Genomic DNA, 18,879 nt, shown 5'->3' on the forward strand with positions numbered 1-18,879 from the left:
TTATATCCTGACTATAATCACATACAGTCACATAAACACCAAGGTATTTTGCTACATATAAAATAGATCTGTATATTGTCTCGCATAGCAGAGCGAGACTATAGGCGCCGCTTTTCCGACGGCGGCAGCGACGGTGTCAACAATGAAATCTTAACCAAGGTTAAGGTTTTGAAATGTCATCATAACTTAGGAAGTATATGGACCTAGTTCATGAAACTTGGACATAAGGGTAACCAACTATTACTGATCATCCTGCATTATTTTCATGTCACATTATAAAGGTCAAAGGTCATCTAGGGTCAATGAACTTTGGCCATGTTTGGGAAATCAGCATTGAAATCTTAACCAAGGTTAAGTTTTTGAAATGTCATCATAACTTCAGAAGTATGTAGACCTAGTTCATGAAACTTGGACATAAGGGTAACCAAGTATCACTGATCATCCTGCGTGAGTTTCCAGGTCACATGATCAAGGTCAAAGGTCATTTAGGGTCAACGAACTTAGAATATGCACAATTTTTTTTGAAATTTCATCATAACTTGGGAAGTATATGGACCTAGTTCATGAAACTTGGACATAAGGGTAACCAAGTATCACTGATCATCCTGCGTGAGTTTCCAGGTCACATGATCAAGGTCAAAGGTCATTAAGGGTCAACGAACTTAGAATAATCCTTAGTTTATGTTTTAAATGTCCTCATAACTTGGGTAGTATGGACCTAGTTCATGAAACTTGGACATAAGGGTAACCAAGTATCACTGATCATCCTGCGTGAGTTTCCAGGTCACATGATGAAGGTCAAAGGTCATTAAGGGTCAACGAACTTAGAATAATCCTTAGTTTATTTTTTAAATGTCCTCATAACTTGGGTAGTATGGACCTAGTTCATGAAACTTGGACAGAAGGGTAACCAAGTATCACTGATCATCTTGCATGAGTTTCCTGGTCACATGATCTAGGTCAAAGGTCATCTAGGGTCAATGAACCTGAACCATGGGTAAGCTTTTTTGGGGGGAAATATACTTTAAAAGTATAAGGGCCTATTTCATGAAACTTGGACAAAAGACTACGAAGTATTGCTGTTAATTTTGTATGAGTGGCAGGTCACATGTTCAACGTGAAAGATCATTTAGTGTTAATGAACTTTGACCATCAAAGTCAGCACTGCTGCTATATTGAATTGCGTAATGCAGGCGAGACTGCCAGAGGCGTTCCACTTGTTTGCACAAATTTATTTGTGCTCATAAGTTTTAGATATTATTTCAATTTATATCTGACGGAATGGTTCAAGTCATTAATTATTTTCCTTCTTATTCATTCAAATACAGCATGGATGCAAGTGAGGAGAATTCAAGGCTTGGGAGGCTTCTGAACCATGCAGAAACAAATGCTGAGAGGAACTGCAGGGTGAAGGTCATAGCAATTCAAAATGTGCCTCATTTGTGCATATTTAGCATAAGGTTAGTAGTAGAAGACCAGGAATGTATATAGATAATATGTATTTTACAGACCTCCCAACCATTAGGAATTTGGCATAAAGAATATTAATTTTAGGCCATTCTGAGAGAGTTTTGTGACCATTTTGAAAGAGATCTCCTATTTGATATTGTACCACACAGTTCTTTTTCAGTTTCATGAGTTGAGAGGTCTGTACGTAGTTCATCTTAACCTTCATTTTTTCATTTGTATTTATTTCTTTAAACTTAATACGAAGTCTGGCAAATGAGACAGGACAGGTCAATGTGATCACAGAAAGGCTAAAGGAAACAACATGAAGAGCTAACCCCAGTCATTTGTTGTTAAGCATGCTACTGGAAAACCATTTACATTGGATTGAATGTTTACACATTGAAAGTGCTATTCTTTATACATCCTGAGATATTTTTTTAATGAATGTTGAAGTAGAACGTTATTTTGTCCTTAAATTTTAAAGCGGTTTAACCCTTTGTGCGCTGATTTGATTTTCAGTGAATAATGATGACGATTGTTGATTTGGTATTTACCTTAAATCTTGAATGCCTTTTCCCTTGGTTCAAACTAGCACTTATGTACTATATGTTCCTTAACCCGTACACTGCTAAGGGCCAGAAAAGTGGCCCAATGACCAATTTTCATGTTTTTCTTTAATTGAGGATTAATTAGGGCAACGAAACTATGCTTAAATGATGAAACATATTTAATTTGAAGATATAAACAATAAAAATATGAAATTGGATGATTATGTTAAATTTTATAACAAAAATAAGGCTAATAAAAATGGCAAAATTTTGCAAAATACGGCAAAATTATGCACATGTGGGACTACGCGGAAATTCATGGCTTATGACGCAAATATTTTAAAAACTTAATGAAATAAAACAATAAAACTTTCAGTTTTAGGTTCCTATGATATCATTCTACAAGATTAGGTCATAAATTGAGATAACTAAATTTGTTGGAATATGGAAAATATTAATAATTCATATAATAATTTGAAAATATGACTTTTTCAATGATAAATTTTCATCTTGAAATGTCCTCAAAATTACGAAAAAACTCTTCAAAACTATTTGAAAATCAAAATTCAATATATTACGAATTAATATGATTATTAATTCAATATATAAATATGAAAATCATATTTTTGCTGAATATTTCAAAATTATGGGCTCTAGAATTCCTAAAACTAAAAAACCCCTCAGCAGAAAAATTAATTGCCAGCTTCTCAAAAGAAATATGACAGAGTGAACTAATTATTACAATTGTTCAATCTAATTGTACGAATGTGCAAAATTGACTCATCAGCGCTCAAAGGGTTAATGGATAAGACGGTAGTTTTGGAACAATTGTAGTACATTATTGTCTTATTTTACTGCATATAATTTATTGAAAAATGTGTTATTTTTTTCTCAGATTCAACTGAAGAGCGAGAATCATCACAATTATAATCTCTTCAATTTACATTATTACCTTGCCCTTGAGTTTTACGGGTTAGAATGTTGAGTTCTATAGGGAAACATGAGAGTGTACATGATAAGAATTGTATGCTTTGAAATCAATTCCTATATCACCAAATTCTTTCTTCTTGAGTTTGTGTTAATATGAGAGGAAGGTAGTCTTAGTCTTCCATGGACTAGTCCTGTCTACTTTTATCAATCGTTGCCTTATAGCAGATTCACATGCTTGACAAAGCAAAATTTATTTCCAGAACCGTTTGTTGCTAAAATGTAAACATTTTTAAAAATAGATGATAATAAATCATGAATAAAATATAATATTTGACTAGTTACTTGATGATTTATTGTTTAGGATATTACTGGAAATAATGAAAATAGACATAGAGTTTTTCCCCCCCCCCCCCCCCCAAAAAAAAATTACTACCGGACTTTAGCAACCAATACCTGTATCTGAGTATATCGATCGAAAAAGTTGTGTCTTCAGATTTTTAGAAATTATGACTATTTACCTGTATCTTGGCACAAGTCCTATCTGATTTGATACAGTGATCACAAAGAAATAACATTTTTTTACAGCAAATTTCCCAAGTCATCTTGGAAAAGATTATAAATGTGCTCATGATGCTATAATATTGAAACTGGCGACAACAGACAACAACATTTATGAAACAATAGCAGCAACTTTCATTATCACCATCTGCAGTTAAACACGAGAAGTTGAATTGATTATTACTTGTATGCTTAACAGGCCTCATTCTTTAAAAAAAAGGTGGACTAAAGAGAATTTGCACATTTGCTGCAAATACCTGCATTTATTTGTGATCACTGAAACAAATAGAATGGGACTTTCTCAAAGATACAGGTAAAAAATCATATTTTTATAAACTGAAACCAAATCTATATTGAATGAGAATTTGAAAAGTTATTGGTTTCCAAAGTGACAAGTCCTATGGTAATTTTTTTTTTTTATCAATTGACAAACTGCAATTTGGATGTCATGGTTACTCATTTAAATGAAAATCAATGGAATGATCGCTCTCCCAAAGTAAAGTGGGAGATAGTAATTAGGAGCTGAGTTTTCAATACTCTTGATATTTTTATGTAAAAAAATATTATTGTATGATTGCTATAATTTCTAATGTAAGTCAAGATAGATGGAATTTCCAATTAGTCAAGTATGGTTTCAAAGCAAGCTCTTGATTTTCTTTGATATGTGAAACACTTTATGCACAGATAGAAATGTTTGTAAGGTGCCAACTTTTTAAAACACTGCTGATAAATGGTTTAGTCCGAGCAATTTTAAACTTCAGCACCCGTAGAAGAAGCAAAGATTTGATAAATTACCGGTACTGTAAAAGCTGAAATTTTTGCTGTGGTTTACTAAAATTTGCTTAAATTTTCCCTCATAAGAATAAGATTTGTGTACAAGGATCTTTCAAAACATGAAAGTTACTTTTTATTAGAGGGTATCAAAAATCTTTATAGTAATTTTATGACAAATTATATTTTGTGTCACGGATGGACAAATTGCAAACACTTAACTGATCACACTGGACTGTTTCCTTTTTCAACAGCCAAGTTCTATGTGGCACAGAGCTTTTGTATGATTATGGATTTAAAAAGGGGGAGGAACCATGGAAACAGGTAAATATGTACATGAAGCTACTTGTAAATTATGTGTATTTTTGTCTTGTCTAGTATTTTTTCTCTTAACCCTATGCCCTAGCAGCTCCTTTTATCTCCATTTCCCACCGTTTCCAACAACTGCCAGCTCCAAACAAACAAAAAATAAGTTGAAGACTGCTTATGGTAAAAATTTTGAGGTTCATTTTTGTTTTTAATTGCTAACCCAGCAGAAAAACAAAATTTAATTTTCATTTTCTCTGTAATGTGTTTTGTATTTGTATTTATTTTCCATATATATACAATTAAATGACAATGTATGGCTGGATTGCCCTGCTCAGCTGCACCTACATGATGCAGCTTTTCTGCAGAGGGTTCCAGGAGCATAAAGTTATAAGATACAAAACAATATTATTCACAAAAGAACAATGAAATTGAGAAATGAAATTGTTTTAAGACAATTTACACATGTACATAAGAATGTGGAACCAAGCAGCAAAATTCTATAAAAAAGTAAACCCAACCTTAAAGGTCAAGAAAAGTTTTGGTAAAAGTGAATATTTTCTTCTCCAAAATTTGTCTTCAAATCTAAATGAAATAATGATAATAGCATGCATATAGTGCACAAAAAAATGGTGTGAAAAATAAATGAGTTTTGGTCAAGCTATTACCTACATGTAAAATGTGTTTAAGATATACAGTTTTGGGGGACCCGAGTTTTAACCGAAATATTCTTTCTTGATAAAGAACACCTTCTCATGCTCAAAAGTGGATGAAAATTTCAGAATTCAATTTTTGTGTATACCTTTTTATCATTCTGTGGTCAAATCTCGAAAACAATCTAGCATACGCCCAATAATAAACATATTACTGTTATCGAGAGAGGGCGCTAAATACAATTTAACGGTCAAATTCAAATTTTCAAAAGGAGTCAATACATAAAAATTATGCTATGGTCTCCAAATGCTTGTATTATGTCATGATAAACATCCCGTATAATTCTCATTTTGAAATCTTTACCAAAATTATATTTGGGCTTTAAACGTAAAGATTAGTTTCGGGAGAGATGGCGCTTCAGATATTTAATTACTTTGTGAGCTGCAGCAAAACTATCCACATGCATCATACAGTTTTTCCACAATAGATATATGTTCATAGTTTGTTTAAATAAAAATTGACCTAGAAATGGCTGAATTATTGCAAAACAAAAAACAAAACAAAAAAACGGAGCAGGTCGTTTTTTTCGAACAGTGCACTGTCCACACACAAAATCAATGTGAATTCAAATCACCTGTACATACAACCAGGAACTCTCTGTGCACGCCCCGCTGATTCGCGGGGCAGAATATTGTAAGCGCAAACAGCACAACACAGCAGTCAAATATTTCCAGATTTTTTATTTTTAATTCATGTGTAAGTGATATTTGTCTACATAATAACAACCATAATATCGTTGTTTTTATACTCCATTTATACCTACCAACCAAAAGCTGGCATCAAGTACTCGAGAGTCTCCCACCATCCAAGTGCTGGCATCAAGTACTCGAGAGTCTCCCACCAACAAAGAGCTGGCATCAAGTACTAGAGAGTCTCCCACCAACAAAGAGCTGGCATCAAGTACTAGAGAATCTCCCACCAACAAAGAGCTGGCATCAAGTACTCGAGAGTCTCCCACCAACAAAGAGCTGGCATTAACTACTCGAGAGTCTCCCACCGACCAAGCGCTGGCATCAAGTATTCGAGAGTCTCCCAAAAACAAAGAGCTGGCATCAAGTACTCGAGAGTCTCCCACCAACAAAGAGCTGGCATCAAGGACTAGAGAGTCTCCCACCAACAAAGAGCTGGCATCAAGTACTCGAGAGTCTCCCCCCAACAAAGAGCTGGCATCAAGTACTCGAGAGTCTCCCACCAACAAAGAGCTGGCATCAAGTACTCGAGAGTCTCCCCCCAACAAAGAGCTGGCATCAAGTACTCGAGAGTCTCCCACCAACAAAGAGCTGGCATCAAGTACTCGAGAGTCTCCCACCAACAAAGAGCTGGCATCAAGTACTAGAGAGTCTCCCACCAACAAAGAGCTGGCATCAAGTACTCGAGAGTCTCCCACCAACAAAGAGCTGGCATTAACTACTCGAGAGTCTCCCACCGACCAAGCGCTGGCATCAAGTATTCGAGAGTCTCCCACCAACAAAGAGCTGGCATCAAGTACTCAAGAGTCTCCCACCAACAAAGAGCTGGCATCAAGGACTAGAGAGTCTCCCACCAACAAAGAGCTGGCATCAAGTACTCGAGAGTCTCCCCCCAACCAAGCGCTGGCATCAAGTACTCGAGAGTCTCCCACCAACAAACAGCTGGCATCAAGTACTCGAGAGTCTCCCACCAACAAAGAGCTGGCATCAAGTACTCGAGAGTCTCCCCCCAACCAAGCGCTGGCATCAAGTACTCGAGAGTCTCCCACCAACAAAGAGCTGGCATCAAGAACTAGAGAGTCTCCCACCTACCAAGCCCTGGCATCAAGTATTCGAGAGTCTCCCACTAACAAAGGGCTGGCATCAAGTACTCGAGAGTCTCCCACCAACAAAGGGCTGGCATCAAGTACTCGAGAGTCTCCCACCAACAAAGAGCTGGCATCAAGTACTCGAGAGTCTCCCACCGACCAAGCGCTGGCATCAAGTACTCGAGAGTCTCCCACCAACAAAGAGCTGGCATCAAGGACTAGAGAGTCTCCCACCAACAAAGAGCTGGCATCAAGGACTAGAGAGTCTCCCACCGACCAAGCGCTGGCATCAAGTGTTCGAGAGTCTCCCACCAACAAAGGGCTGGCATCAAGTACTCGAGAGTCTCCCATCAACAAAGGGCTGGCATCAAGTACTCAAGAGTCTCCCACCGACCAAGCGCTGGCATCAAGTATTCGAGAGTCTCCCACCAACAAAGAGCTGGCATCAAGTACTCGAGAGTCTCCCACTAACAAAGAGCTGGCATCAAGTAAAAAACAGTCGCCTACTGACCAAAAGGTGGCATCAAGTACATTGCAGTCACCTATCCAATGTAGCTCAGTATCCGACTCATCAAGCAGTTCTGAGTCTGCTTCTGATTCAGGTGATGAGTGGGCTCCTTTAGATAGAATCCCTGAAACAGATGAATCAGATTATGATAGTGATGATGAACCCATTCCTTGTAAGAGAAAATTCAGAGATTACAACAACAACAACAACAAAAAAGTTTTGCAGATATCGCAAGCCGAAAACAAGTTATTTGATTTGAAACCCATCAAAACAGAAGACCGTCACCATACTCTTTTCCCGAGTAATCAGATCAGAACATCAGATCATGGAAATCAGCCATCAGAGAAGAAAGATGAGCACAAAGTGACTAATCATGCAAGAACAAATAAGCAAACAAGATACAGGAAACCACATAGGTATTGTATCTTTTGTGGGCAGATGTTTTCTAAACTATCTGATCACATACAAAAGAAGCATGGAGATCACGAGCGAGTGAAAATTGCAATGCAACTACCCAAGAAGCATAGAGTTGCGGAGATAAGAAAGATGAGGAAAGAAGGAATCCTACTTCAAAATAAACTTGAGGCCAAGAAGGAATCTCCTGCCTACAAGAGGGAGCGCTTGTCAAAAAAAGGTTCAGAGCCTGTAATGTGTGCGATATGCACTGGATTTTTTGCAAGAACGTACATTACCAGACACATGCGAAAGTGTGCAAAGGAAAGTGAGTCCGCAATTCATGGAGCTGGCTTGCCTGTCAGCATGCTTAGGCATGAGGAAATCTTAGCTCAAGATACTGATTTTGTTACAAACATAGTATCAAGATTTCGAAAGGGCAACCGATCCAGCCAACTTTGCACAACGGATCCTGTCTTGTTGAAAATTGGTAGAAGGCTGTGGATGAAAGAGAAGAGAAAACAAAGTAAACACGCAGAAGTAAGAAAATCTGTAATGTCGGATATGAGACGACTGGCAAATTTGTATTTGCACATGAAAGAGAGTGAGCAAACCCTTGGGAAATTACCTACAGATGATGGGAATATTGCAGATTTATTTAAACGAAATAATTTCGGCCATCTTGAGGAAGCCATTAACACATGCACAACAGTTGAAGATTCAGACTCACTTAAAGATGGAAGATCACTGAAAGCTGGCCTCAAGCTGGGATTGTACTATCTATTGAAGGCATCTAGCAAAATCTTGAAAGGCTTGTATCTGATCGAAGATGATGACGAGGGTGATATGAAAGCAGGAGAGATTGATAAGTTTCTTTCCGTATTAGAGCTCAATTACAACATGATCTTTGGAGATGCCATGTATGCCCTCCAGCAAGGCAGACAGGAAAAACTTAGGAGACCAGAGTCAGCTCCAAATGACGATGATATTCGTAGAGTTCGAGACTACACTGCTGCTCAAATCAAACAGCTTGTCAGTGAAAGATATGCCTTCCCAGATTTACATCTTTATACGAGCCTACGTAACAATGTAACTTGCAGACTCACTTTATTCAACGCTAGAAGGGGTGGGGAGCCCAGCCGGTTGTTACTGAAAGAGTGGGAAGATGCTGACAAAGGTGCTTGGCTAGACAAGTGCCAGATTGGTGGTTTGGATGAAATAGACAAGGCACTGGCCAGCAAGCTGAAGATTGCCTACCAAAGTGGAAAGGGAGTGAAGCATTTGGTATCAGTCCTCTTTCCTGAAGACACTCATGAAGCGATGCATATCCTTGCTGATGAAGAGATTAGGCGGGAGGTTGGAATATCTCCCACAAACCGTTTCATGTTTCCAAGTACAGGGGCTTCTAATGACCACGTATCTGGCTGGCATGCCGTCAATAGCGTTTGTCAACAACTCAAACTGACAGAACCAGAAAACATGACGGCAACCAAAAATCGACACAGAGTGAGCACAATTTTTTCACTGATGGATGTCCCTGAAATGGATAGGGGTTACATATACAAGCATCTTGGTCATTCAGAGGAAACGAATAAGAATATCTACCAAGCCCCATTGGCAGTAAAAGCTCTGACTGTTGTTGGACGGCGCCTGATGGACATTGATGAAGGTGAGTTGCAGATGTTTTTTTCATAATTGTCTATTTTTCATTTTAATTGATGAAATGAATTAAAAATGTACTTTTTGTGACTCTTATGTCACCGACAATATCCATAAAAAAACAAGATAAATAATAAAGTCGAAAAAACAAAAAAAATACATAAGAAATTGAAAAAAACAATAAAATACATAAGAAATTAATTTTGATAGCAATTTTTTGTCATGATTATTTGTCTGCAACATTACAAGGAGTATCTAGACCAAAAACCAGTTATTTCTGTTTATTAGAATTCATGCATAATTATGCATAATTAATGCTTATTTAGCCTTATGAATAGATTTTTGAAAAATTTAACTACACAATCTAAGAGTTAACATCACAGGCTATGTGCATGCCAAATTTCGGCGCTATGTGCATGCCAAATTTCGGCGCGATTGCGCGATCAATGATGGACTGAAGTGATTGAAATATCCCAATAGGATTAGGGTTAATATTCTGCCATCCTCATCCTATTACTAGAAAAATCCTAGAAAAATCTGTCTATATGATTGTTATGTCTCATTTGTAGCTCTGTATTTCTGTATTGGTCATTTCAGCCGGATCATCTGTTGGTGTACCAACCCTTGGACCTCTTTCTCCTCCTAGAGTCCCACAGAGTCCCACTAAGGAACGCCTTGATCCTCAAAATTCATCACGATGTAATGATGGAGGTATTATATGTTTTTTTTTCACTTCAATTAGACATAATCATCTTAAAATATTCACTTTTTAGAACCTCCTGCACATTCAGTAAATTTCATTTTGGTATGAGAAGTATAAAGGTACTAGCAATTGATATTCTAACATCGTCATCATAATATACCTAAGTTTGTTTTTTACATTTTCTTGGAATAAATGTGTTTTTATGATTTATAAGTCTCAGTCAGAATCTGTTATAAATGGCATTAAGTGAATTACCTGCAATGTGAAAATATAACTTTCTGTTTCTGTATTGTTTATTTCAGCTGGATCATCTGGTGGTGTATCAGCCCCTGGACCTCTTTGTCCTCCTAGGAAAAATCCTACCCTGGTACCCCTCAATCGTCAGGAAGATTCATCAAGAGGTACTGCATATTAAAACAATCCCTGTATATCAATAGTGTAACTAATTGTTTACTAGTTTATTCCTCCTTGTGCTAAAGAAAAAATATGTTTTAGAGACATTGATCTTTAATACAGTTTAATTTGCAATGAATAAACATGGATGTATGAATTTCTGTATGTTTTGTTTATTACAGGTCTCCCTGCAGTGTCCAGTCCTTCTAATCAGGATTCTCTCTGTCCTTTTATGAAATTGTTGATTATATATGTATTTGGTACAACTTGCTGTAACAGTTTTCTTTGTCCCTGCTATACTGACATCAAAGAAATGTCAGGGAAATTTATAATTGGCCCAAAATATCAAAAATATCAAAATAACATCTATAGGATAAAATGCTATGACCCTTTGATAGTGTAATCTCTTTGACTGCAGTACAAGTCTTTTGTACTGCAAATAGTTAACTTCAACATATAGAAAACATTTATAGCTGGAAATGAGGTTGAAATAACTATTATTGAATTTTTAAGACTTCATCACAGATCGTCTTTTTGAAATGCTGGGAGCCCTAACTGGCAATTATTCACATGCAGATTTTATTTCTTGTCATTGAATTGATGTGATGTGAATTAACTTACCAGGAATGTAGCACCTTAAACACACCAATTCTTGAGTGAGGTTATCAAGCCTCTGATTGTGTGAAAGACCATTAATAATTCCCCATTCGCCAAAATAGAGTTCGTGTGTATATACATTCTCCTGAAACATGACTACTAATCCCATGCTTTCTATTTTGAAGTTATCTTGATATTCCAAAAAAACAATAGTCTATGAATATTCTTCATTGTCTATAATTATTCTCTCAACATTTTAGAACGGAGGTACACGAGATGGGAGTCTGGGGAAACGGCTCAACTAAAAGAGTTCTTCAAAGAATATTTCACATCAACTCAAACAAAACTTCCATGTAAGTTTGACTATCTGCTATATTTTAAATATGTGACCCTGCATCTCAAAACAACCATCATACCCATCAAAATAATGAAAAGAAAGTACCCATTCTAAAAAAAGTATTTACTTAGAAAAGGGGCTTTGAAGTTTGGGGTCTATTCAAATGCAAAATCTCAACCAGGGGCGCTCCGTGCGGTGCATGGGACAAAAAGCAGAATACAAATCTCCACAGCAATCACTGTGAAGGTATTATTAAATTAAGCTGAAATTTGACACACTCATTACAAACAGTCTAGTTATGCTTATTCTCAACTTTCGATGCAATAGCATCATCCTTTTAAAAGTTATCAAGAGTTTGAAAGTGAAGAGGATATAAAAGAATTTCAAGAATGAAAAGGGAACTCTACCCCCTAAAGACAAAGTGTGCTAGAAAAACTGCAGTAAAGACATATTTCCTGTTTGTTTTATGATCCAAGAAGAATTGCTCTTTCAGAAAATATGTAGAAAAATAAATTGACATATTTTGGTCCTATATTTTTGGTCCTTGTGTAAAATCGGTTTGTGCAACTTTTTGTTGGTTTTGAGATACGCGGTCACATATGATCTACACAAACATTGACAAACTACTAGGTGTTTGAAAACACTGATCATGTAATTTTCAGGTTTGAAATATAATTACTAGAAAAATGCAGTTTGAATGTGACCCTTGTCTTTTTTTTTGCCTCTGCCACACTGTTATGTTTTTGGGCCATCTGTCATACTGACCATTTAGGATAATAATACATTTAAAAATATTGAGTTTCCCCTGACCTTGTCTGTTTTGGCTTTTTTTTCTGTTCTCATTACAACTTATAGGTCATTTTGTAGTTTGAAGCGGTATTTGTTTTTTCACCGAGTACTCCGGTATTTAAAAAGGGGAATACCAGATACACCGATTTTCGGAAATTACCCCCCCCCCCATATCAATCATATTCTCACAGCCAATCTTCAAAATCTCCTTGATATTATCAGGGAGATCAATTGAGTTTTCACTTGATTCTATCAAGCCCAGTCTTTAGATGCAGTTACCAGTTATTTTGTCTTCTTAATCTGGATAAATGAGACTGAATTATGAATGCCTCATGTAGTACAGATGCTTCCTTTTGTTATGTGACTTTTTACACATAAAAAGGATCAGCAAATATGGAAAAGCGGAAAAAGGGGCAAAAAGTATTCCCTGAGGATTTGTCATACTGCTAGTAGTCTATTTTGCTAAGTCGTATGCATCATTCAGAGAAGAGGTTTCCACGGGTGTTCGTATCATTCTTTTTCTCATGTGAATACCATGCATACTTTTATAACGTGTTGGTACATCTAACAACTTGAGAGAATCAAGTTAGACCTCACTGAATCTCCCTGATATTATCGGGGAGTTTTTTAGATCAGGTGCTTCTCACCTGTTAACTTATTTTAAATTTATGGCAATCTATGCTATATCTATCTTTATTGATAGTAATTGCAATAACTTCAATGTCACTTTGATTTCAACAGCAAGAGCAGAAATTAGAAAATTCAAAATGAGATTTCCAGCCTTCAGACATGATGTAAGGACCATAGCAACCAAGGTCATGAACGAGGTGCGGAAGACCGAACGACTGACAGAGGAAAGAGTCAAACGACTTGGGATAAGTTAATGAGGTGATGGGCTAACAGGTTAATCGGGACATTTCTGGTAACATTAACATGCATCTTTTAGGATAGATTCAGGATTGTGCTTAGAATAAAATAAACTTACAGTCTTCATAAATCCCTTTTGAGTGTTTTCAACAATCCAATTAGTGAAGTCTTTCTATATGAGCTCACCTGAGCCGAAGGCTTATAACTGCACAGATGCTCGTCCCTGCAAAAACTGTCGGCTCATGGGCAACAGAGCATGCGGATAGTGATTAATCACCTAAATATTAGCTGTGGGGTCATGCTTGTTATCAATTATTTTATGGTACTTTGATGAATTGTGTTAGGGTCCCTTACAATCAAGTGGGTGGAGCATTGGAGGAGTACCCTCTCATGATCGAGCTATGAGGATTTTGAATAAAATAATGCATGCAAACATATTTTTGAAATGTGATTCAGGCAATTGCAGGGGCAGAGGTAGTTGATGTCAGATTTGCTGGCAGGATTAAGAGTACATAGGGCCCACAGGGCAACAGTTTGTTCAGGGGTGACCATTTGGTAGGCAAGTCAGAGGATCTCTCAATCAAATTTATTGATAAAATACTACTAGAGGCATAGGATTGAAAGTTGCTCAATTGAAGCATGTGGTAATTACTAATTTGCAATTACATATGACAATTGCATGACATCAGGTGAGCACCAGGCCCCTGGGGCTCTTTCATTTATCCCTAACTGCCCTCCTCCATAGTTTTGGCGATTGCATCGCGACCGCTACCAATTTCAGATTCTCGCTTTATGACTTTTTCCCTTGCAGTCTTGTCTTGCACACATTTTGCAGGGACTGACTTTTAAGATTTACAAGGGAGCTATAAATAGCTCTCCTAGAGGCTCTCAAGGAGAATTTTTAGGGGAGCTAAATTTGTTCTTCACGTAGAAAGATTGGGGTTACAAGGGGCTCTGTAAATCACTCCCCAAAAAGCATTTAAGGGGAGCTGGGAGAGCAATCGCTCTCACTCCCCTTAAATCTTACTCCCTGATTTTGATACCACTTTTGTCCTTATCAGACCTACCTAAGGGGTATTATGGGCCAATTAGCAGACATGCCAACAAAAAAACGTATTCCGTACTTTTCTATCCTCTTTCGCTTCTTTAGGGGGTACTAAGATCTATAGATGTCTATGAATGCATAGCACCATCATGCCATACTGCATTGCACCTGTCTTCATAGAAAACATTTAATTGTCCAATGAATTGTCTATGTCCCTCATTTACCAGAACGAATGCTTTTGGTGCAGGAATGAAACACTTGTGAAAATGTATGTATGTATGTTTGCTATTGAAAATAATTGAATAATAAAAGGTTTTCAGGTCGACAGGTGGAATGAGATTGATATTTTTATGATCTGAATAATTATTGACATCTAATGAGTTTGGTACCCCTTATCCAAATGTAAAAGACAAGAATGCGCTTTTAGGTCGGCAGTACTGAATTAGTATGCGCATGTCATTAAAAAGGCTATAGCTGCATATATTTGTGTACATTTACATACATTAATACTTTATGCAAATCTGCTGTACTCATAAAAATAGATAAGAATTGATTTATTTCACATTTGGGAAACATTAATCTTCATTATTACACAGTTTTCATGTAATTTTGTACTTGTTTAGGCTGAAATTATGAAAATATCCCCCAAATGCATAAAATACGCATTATGAATAATTCATTTCCTAATTATGCACAAAAAAAATGCACAATTGATTTTAAAAAATTACACTACCAGATTCAGCATCCAGCATTCAGATTAAATTTAGCTTCTCAGCCTCACTCCAACTAGAGCATTTTACCCACTGTACAATATATAAATACAAATATATGTTGTGCTAGTAATGTCATGCCTAGCTGATTCTAGTTCAAACTCGGAGATGTAATCATTAGTCTAGTAAGATAGATGATTGTTTGTTTGTGAAGGCAGCTTTAATTGCAAATAATTGGAATTAAGTATTTCATTGTTGATTCACCTAACTCTCAGCAGCCTTATTAAAAAGGCTGTATAAAATTAAATCTGACTTATTGCCTACCTGAGCAAATGCCTTCTAAAGCCTCCCCTAATGTTTTGGGGGTTTACTTCTTTTTTTTAATGATGTTGGTGCTGGGGACAAAGCAGGTATACTTGGCAGACAATCAGTGTATATATGCATAAAAATATACATGATAGCACAGGTACGTAATTTTTGTAAGTGTAAGCATGGCTGGAGTATGTTTTTTTTTATTCAATTCAGTTGACTTCTGCTCAGGAGATCAAGTGTAATGTGAAATGTACTGGAATGGATATCATTTATTTGATAAGTGCTTGTCTTATGTTTCACTTGCTCTAGATGTGTAACAGCTACATTGTAGTTCATGTATTTGTGGAATTGGACACGAGAAGAAGAAATTCATGACATATCCTTCCCTTGTCAGCACCACCCCCTTCTCTTTCTCTCGCTGTACTAGTTTATCGAAAAATTCACCTAAAAAACTGAGAAACAAAGTTTACCTGCATAATATCGATTGCTGTGTTTATTTTTTATACAAAACAGGACAGATATCAAAATTCATGACGAACGTTGAAGAATTTTGCTGGATGTTATTACAAGCATTGCTCCTTTTCATAGTATTGTATACCCATTGTATAATATACGTTTGTGTGTTTATTGTTCAAGTATGAAGTAGGAAACTTATTAATTAACAATTCATAACAAAGGTTCAACAAGTTTTTCCATTGCCATAATATGCAATGTGTTACATAAATTAACCATTTGTCTTGGTTTAAAATATACATTTGGTATAAATATAACAATTATTAATTAATTATTAATTATTATTTTATTATTAATTATTAATACAAAAAAATTTGCTCATAATTATAGATAAATGAAGCGCTCCGTATCGTTCATAGCATCAATACAATGCTTCCCCTTATGTCACATATGGCACTGCATGTCTAGAAATTATGAGAAATTGAAAGGAAATTTTTCAAGAACTGAGATTTGTAGTATCTGTAGTAATCTGTATGTATTTAGTACTGTGAGTTGGACATGTACAAGAGGTCGTAGTTCATGAAATGTGACATTTCAATTGTTCCTTTGCATGTTTGGTGTTTATAAGTACTTTGTGGATAACCCAGGTTTGGTGCAGTTCATGCTTCAACTTCATTGTGAAGTTTTTACATTGTGTATGAATGGATGTTTTCACATTGTGATAGATTACTTGTTTCATTAAAATTCACTTAATCAGATGCACTTCTGTCCTCGTATGACATTTGTTGGTGTAAGTTTTTGTCTTTAATCTTGGACGCAGTCTTTTTCTTCATTTGTCTGCAGGGGGGGGGGGGTAATAATCATGCAGACTTCTCAATAACACTGCCTGCAGTTACTGTAAGAGAGGAGTAAGCTTAGAGTTTTAGAAACGCACGACATTGTGTTTCAGGGTGAAATGATTCTTCCATATGAAGACAAAGTTACTCTTCCAGGTATCCCCCCCCCCCCTCTTGGGGGCACAATAAACGTGGCTGCCGTGCGTACACCTTTATTATTTTTTTATTTCATTTTCTTGCGGGGACAGGGGAGGGGGCTCTCACCACAAATTTTGTAAGCTTCAAGCTTATTATCTAAATCCCACTGTCAAAACAGACTTTACTATTATTCATGTACAGGTATTGGTGTATGTTTGTTTTTAATATGTGTGTGTGTGGCGTGTGGGGATACATATATTAGTCTGTAAATATATTGAAAAAGTGTTTGTGTATGTATGTTATACGTGTTTATGTAAGTGTTCTTTTTGTTTGGGGGGTGTTTATACATGCGTATAGGGGTGTGTAAGGTGGTTGGCCTATTGCTTGGTTTGGTGTAACTATGGGCATGCGTTTGAGGGAATGAGGGAAATGAGATGAATTGAATTTTTATTTATCAAACGCCTAGTGGGCAATGACCACAATCTCATAATGTGTTTATTTGAGTGTGTGTTTGGGGGGGTGCACAACAACAACGTGAAATGAGCTGAGAAGAGTGTGGGTGGATTAGTTTATATGCCTATAAATGTGTTATGCCTTAAATTGGTATACCTACTTCAAGAATATAGGCGCATAATGAGTTTGTAATCAACATCCCATTGCCGTAATTAGTCTTAAAATGAATGGGCATCCACTACCCTATTGATTGTAAATTAAAAAAAACAAAAAAAAATAAAGACAGCCCCAAAACTTCAATTTTTTAAAATAATCATGATCCATAAGTCGTGAAGACTTTTTGTGGGGGGCGGTCTTTAACCCTTTTCAGAACTTAAACTCACTTTCCCCTGACTGAACACCATCCCAAACTGGGGGGGGGGGGGGGGGGGTACGCCCATGCCACCCCATGATCATCCCCCAGCTTGCGCTGTAGGCTACATTACGTTGCTCAGTATTTAACCTCCTTACCGCCATGCTATGAATCACGGTAATCCACTGATGCCCAAACCATCTATGAAAAATAATACATGCAGGTTAGAATCTTGCATTCTCACCGGTCACCCCTCCCCCCCCCCCCCAAATCATGATCACTCATTGACACCGTTTTTTGCAACACATATTTTAAAAAGAAGAGTCTACCCAAAAATATTTTTTCAACAGGATCAGAAATATTAGATGATCAGAACAAAAAAAAAGTTGAGAAAAATCGGACAACTAATAACAAATTTATGAGTGTTTAAATCATGGAGCTAAAGCTCCATGATGATAGATAGGTAGATCCCCTATATGCATGTTTACATCAATACAAACTTTGTAGCTTACGTACTGTAGAAATGATGCATTTTGCACTATAAATATAAACAAAATTATGGTAATTAGTGCACCCACGACGTCATCAAATTGGCAACATGTCTAAAAGTTTTCACTGATTTGCCCATTTTTTTTCAAATCATTAAAAAGTCATAACTTTTTTTATTACCTGTCCGATTTTCCCCAAACTTTTTTTCTGTATCTTTCACTTTAAGGGCTATTTTTTTTTTCTATTGCCAAAATAAACAAAGGTGCCGGTAATGGATATCCTTGTCTATTCGAGTAACGCCTCTTGATGGGAATACATCGTCGGCGGAGAACCAGAAGGGCGCTATTGCAGATCAAAGATGTTCCGTTGGGAACCAGAAGGGCGCTATTGCTATTGACTTTGTACAGCAATAGCGCCCTTCTGGCTCCGAACGGAACACCTTTAAATGTAATAACGCCCATATGGCTCTCAACAGACGATAATATGTTAGCCATCCATTCAAAATGACGTTGTTGAATATATATAATATAGCTATCGATTTCCTAAATCCAGTTTTAAAACCATAAGCTCTTAAACAATATCAAATAAAATTCCACTCTAGCGTGTCAAACGCTTTGTGAAAATCAACAAAAAATAGACACCTTTCGGCAGGTTGCGTATAACACGACTAAATATATTTCCGAAAAATTTGTTCAGCTTTTGAAATCGGGACTGGCTTGCGATTGTGATGTCCGCATGCACAGTTCAATACATGACGTACGTATCTATTGTCCCATGACACACGGCTTAATT

The 18,879-nt window shown here is 36.7% G+C and overlaps 1 protein-coding gene across 1 annotated transcript; it reads left to right on the forward strand.

Annotated features, from left to right (window-relative positions):
• The first annotated feature begins 1,329 nt into the window (after positions 1 to 1,329).
• On the forward strand, positions 1,330 to 14,006 carry LOC121414772. The gene is made up of 7 exons (XM_041607829.1): positions 1,330 to 1,460; positions 4,511 to 4,580; positions 6,050 to 9,623; positions 10,211 to 10,324; positions 10,619 to 10,717; positions 11,567 to 11,659; positions 13,174 to 14,006. Exons 1-7 carry the CDS (start codon positions 1,330 to 1,332, stop codon positions 13,314 to 13,316), a joined length of 4,224 nt encoding a protein of 1,407 aa, XP_041463763.1. The 3' UTR covers positions 13,317 to 14,006.
• Positions 14,007 to 18,879: the final 4,873 nt, after the last annotated feature.

Source organism: Lytechinus variegatus, chromosome 5 (assembly GCF_018143015.1).
Source record: "Lytechinus variegatus isolate NC3 chromosome 5, Lvar_3.0, whole genome shotgun sequence".
NCBI lineage: Eukaryota > Metazoa > Echinodermata > Echinoidea > Temnopleuroida > Toxopneustidae > Lytechinus > Lytechinus variegatus.

Bases quoted from the DNA above. Each gene is read 5' to 3' on its own strand.
- LOC121414772 (XM_041607829.1), top strand. From the start codon at position 1,330: ATGGATGCAAGTGAGGAGAATTCAAGGCTTGGGAGGCTTCTGAACCAT. The intron at 1,461-4,510 runs GTTAGTAGTAGA...CTTTTTCAACAG, and splicing joins TTGTGCATATTTAGCATAAG to CCAAGTTCTATGTGGCACAG. The intron at 9,624-10,210 runs GTGAGTTGCAGA...TGGTCATTTCAG, and splicing joins CCTGATGGACATTGATGAAG to CCGGATCATCTGTTGGTGTA.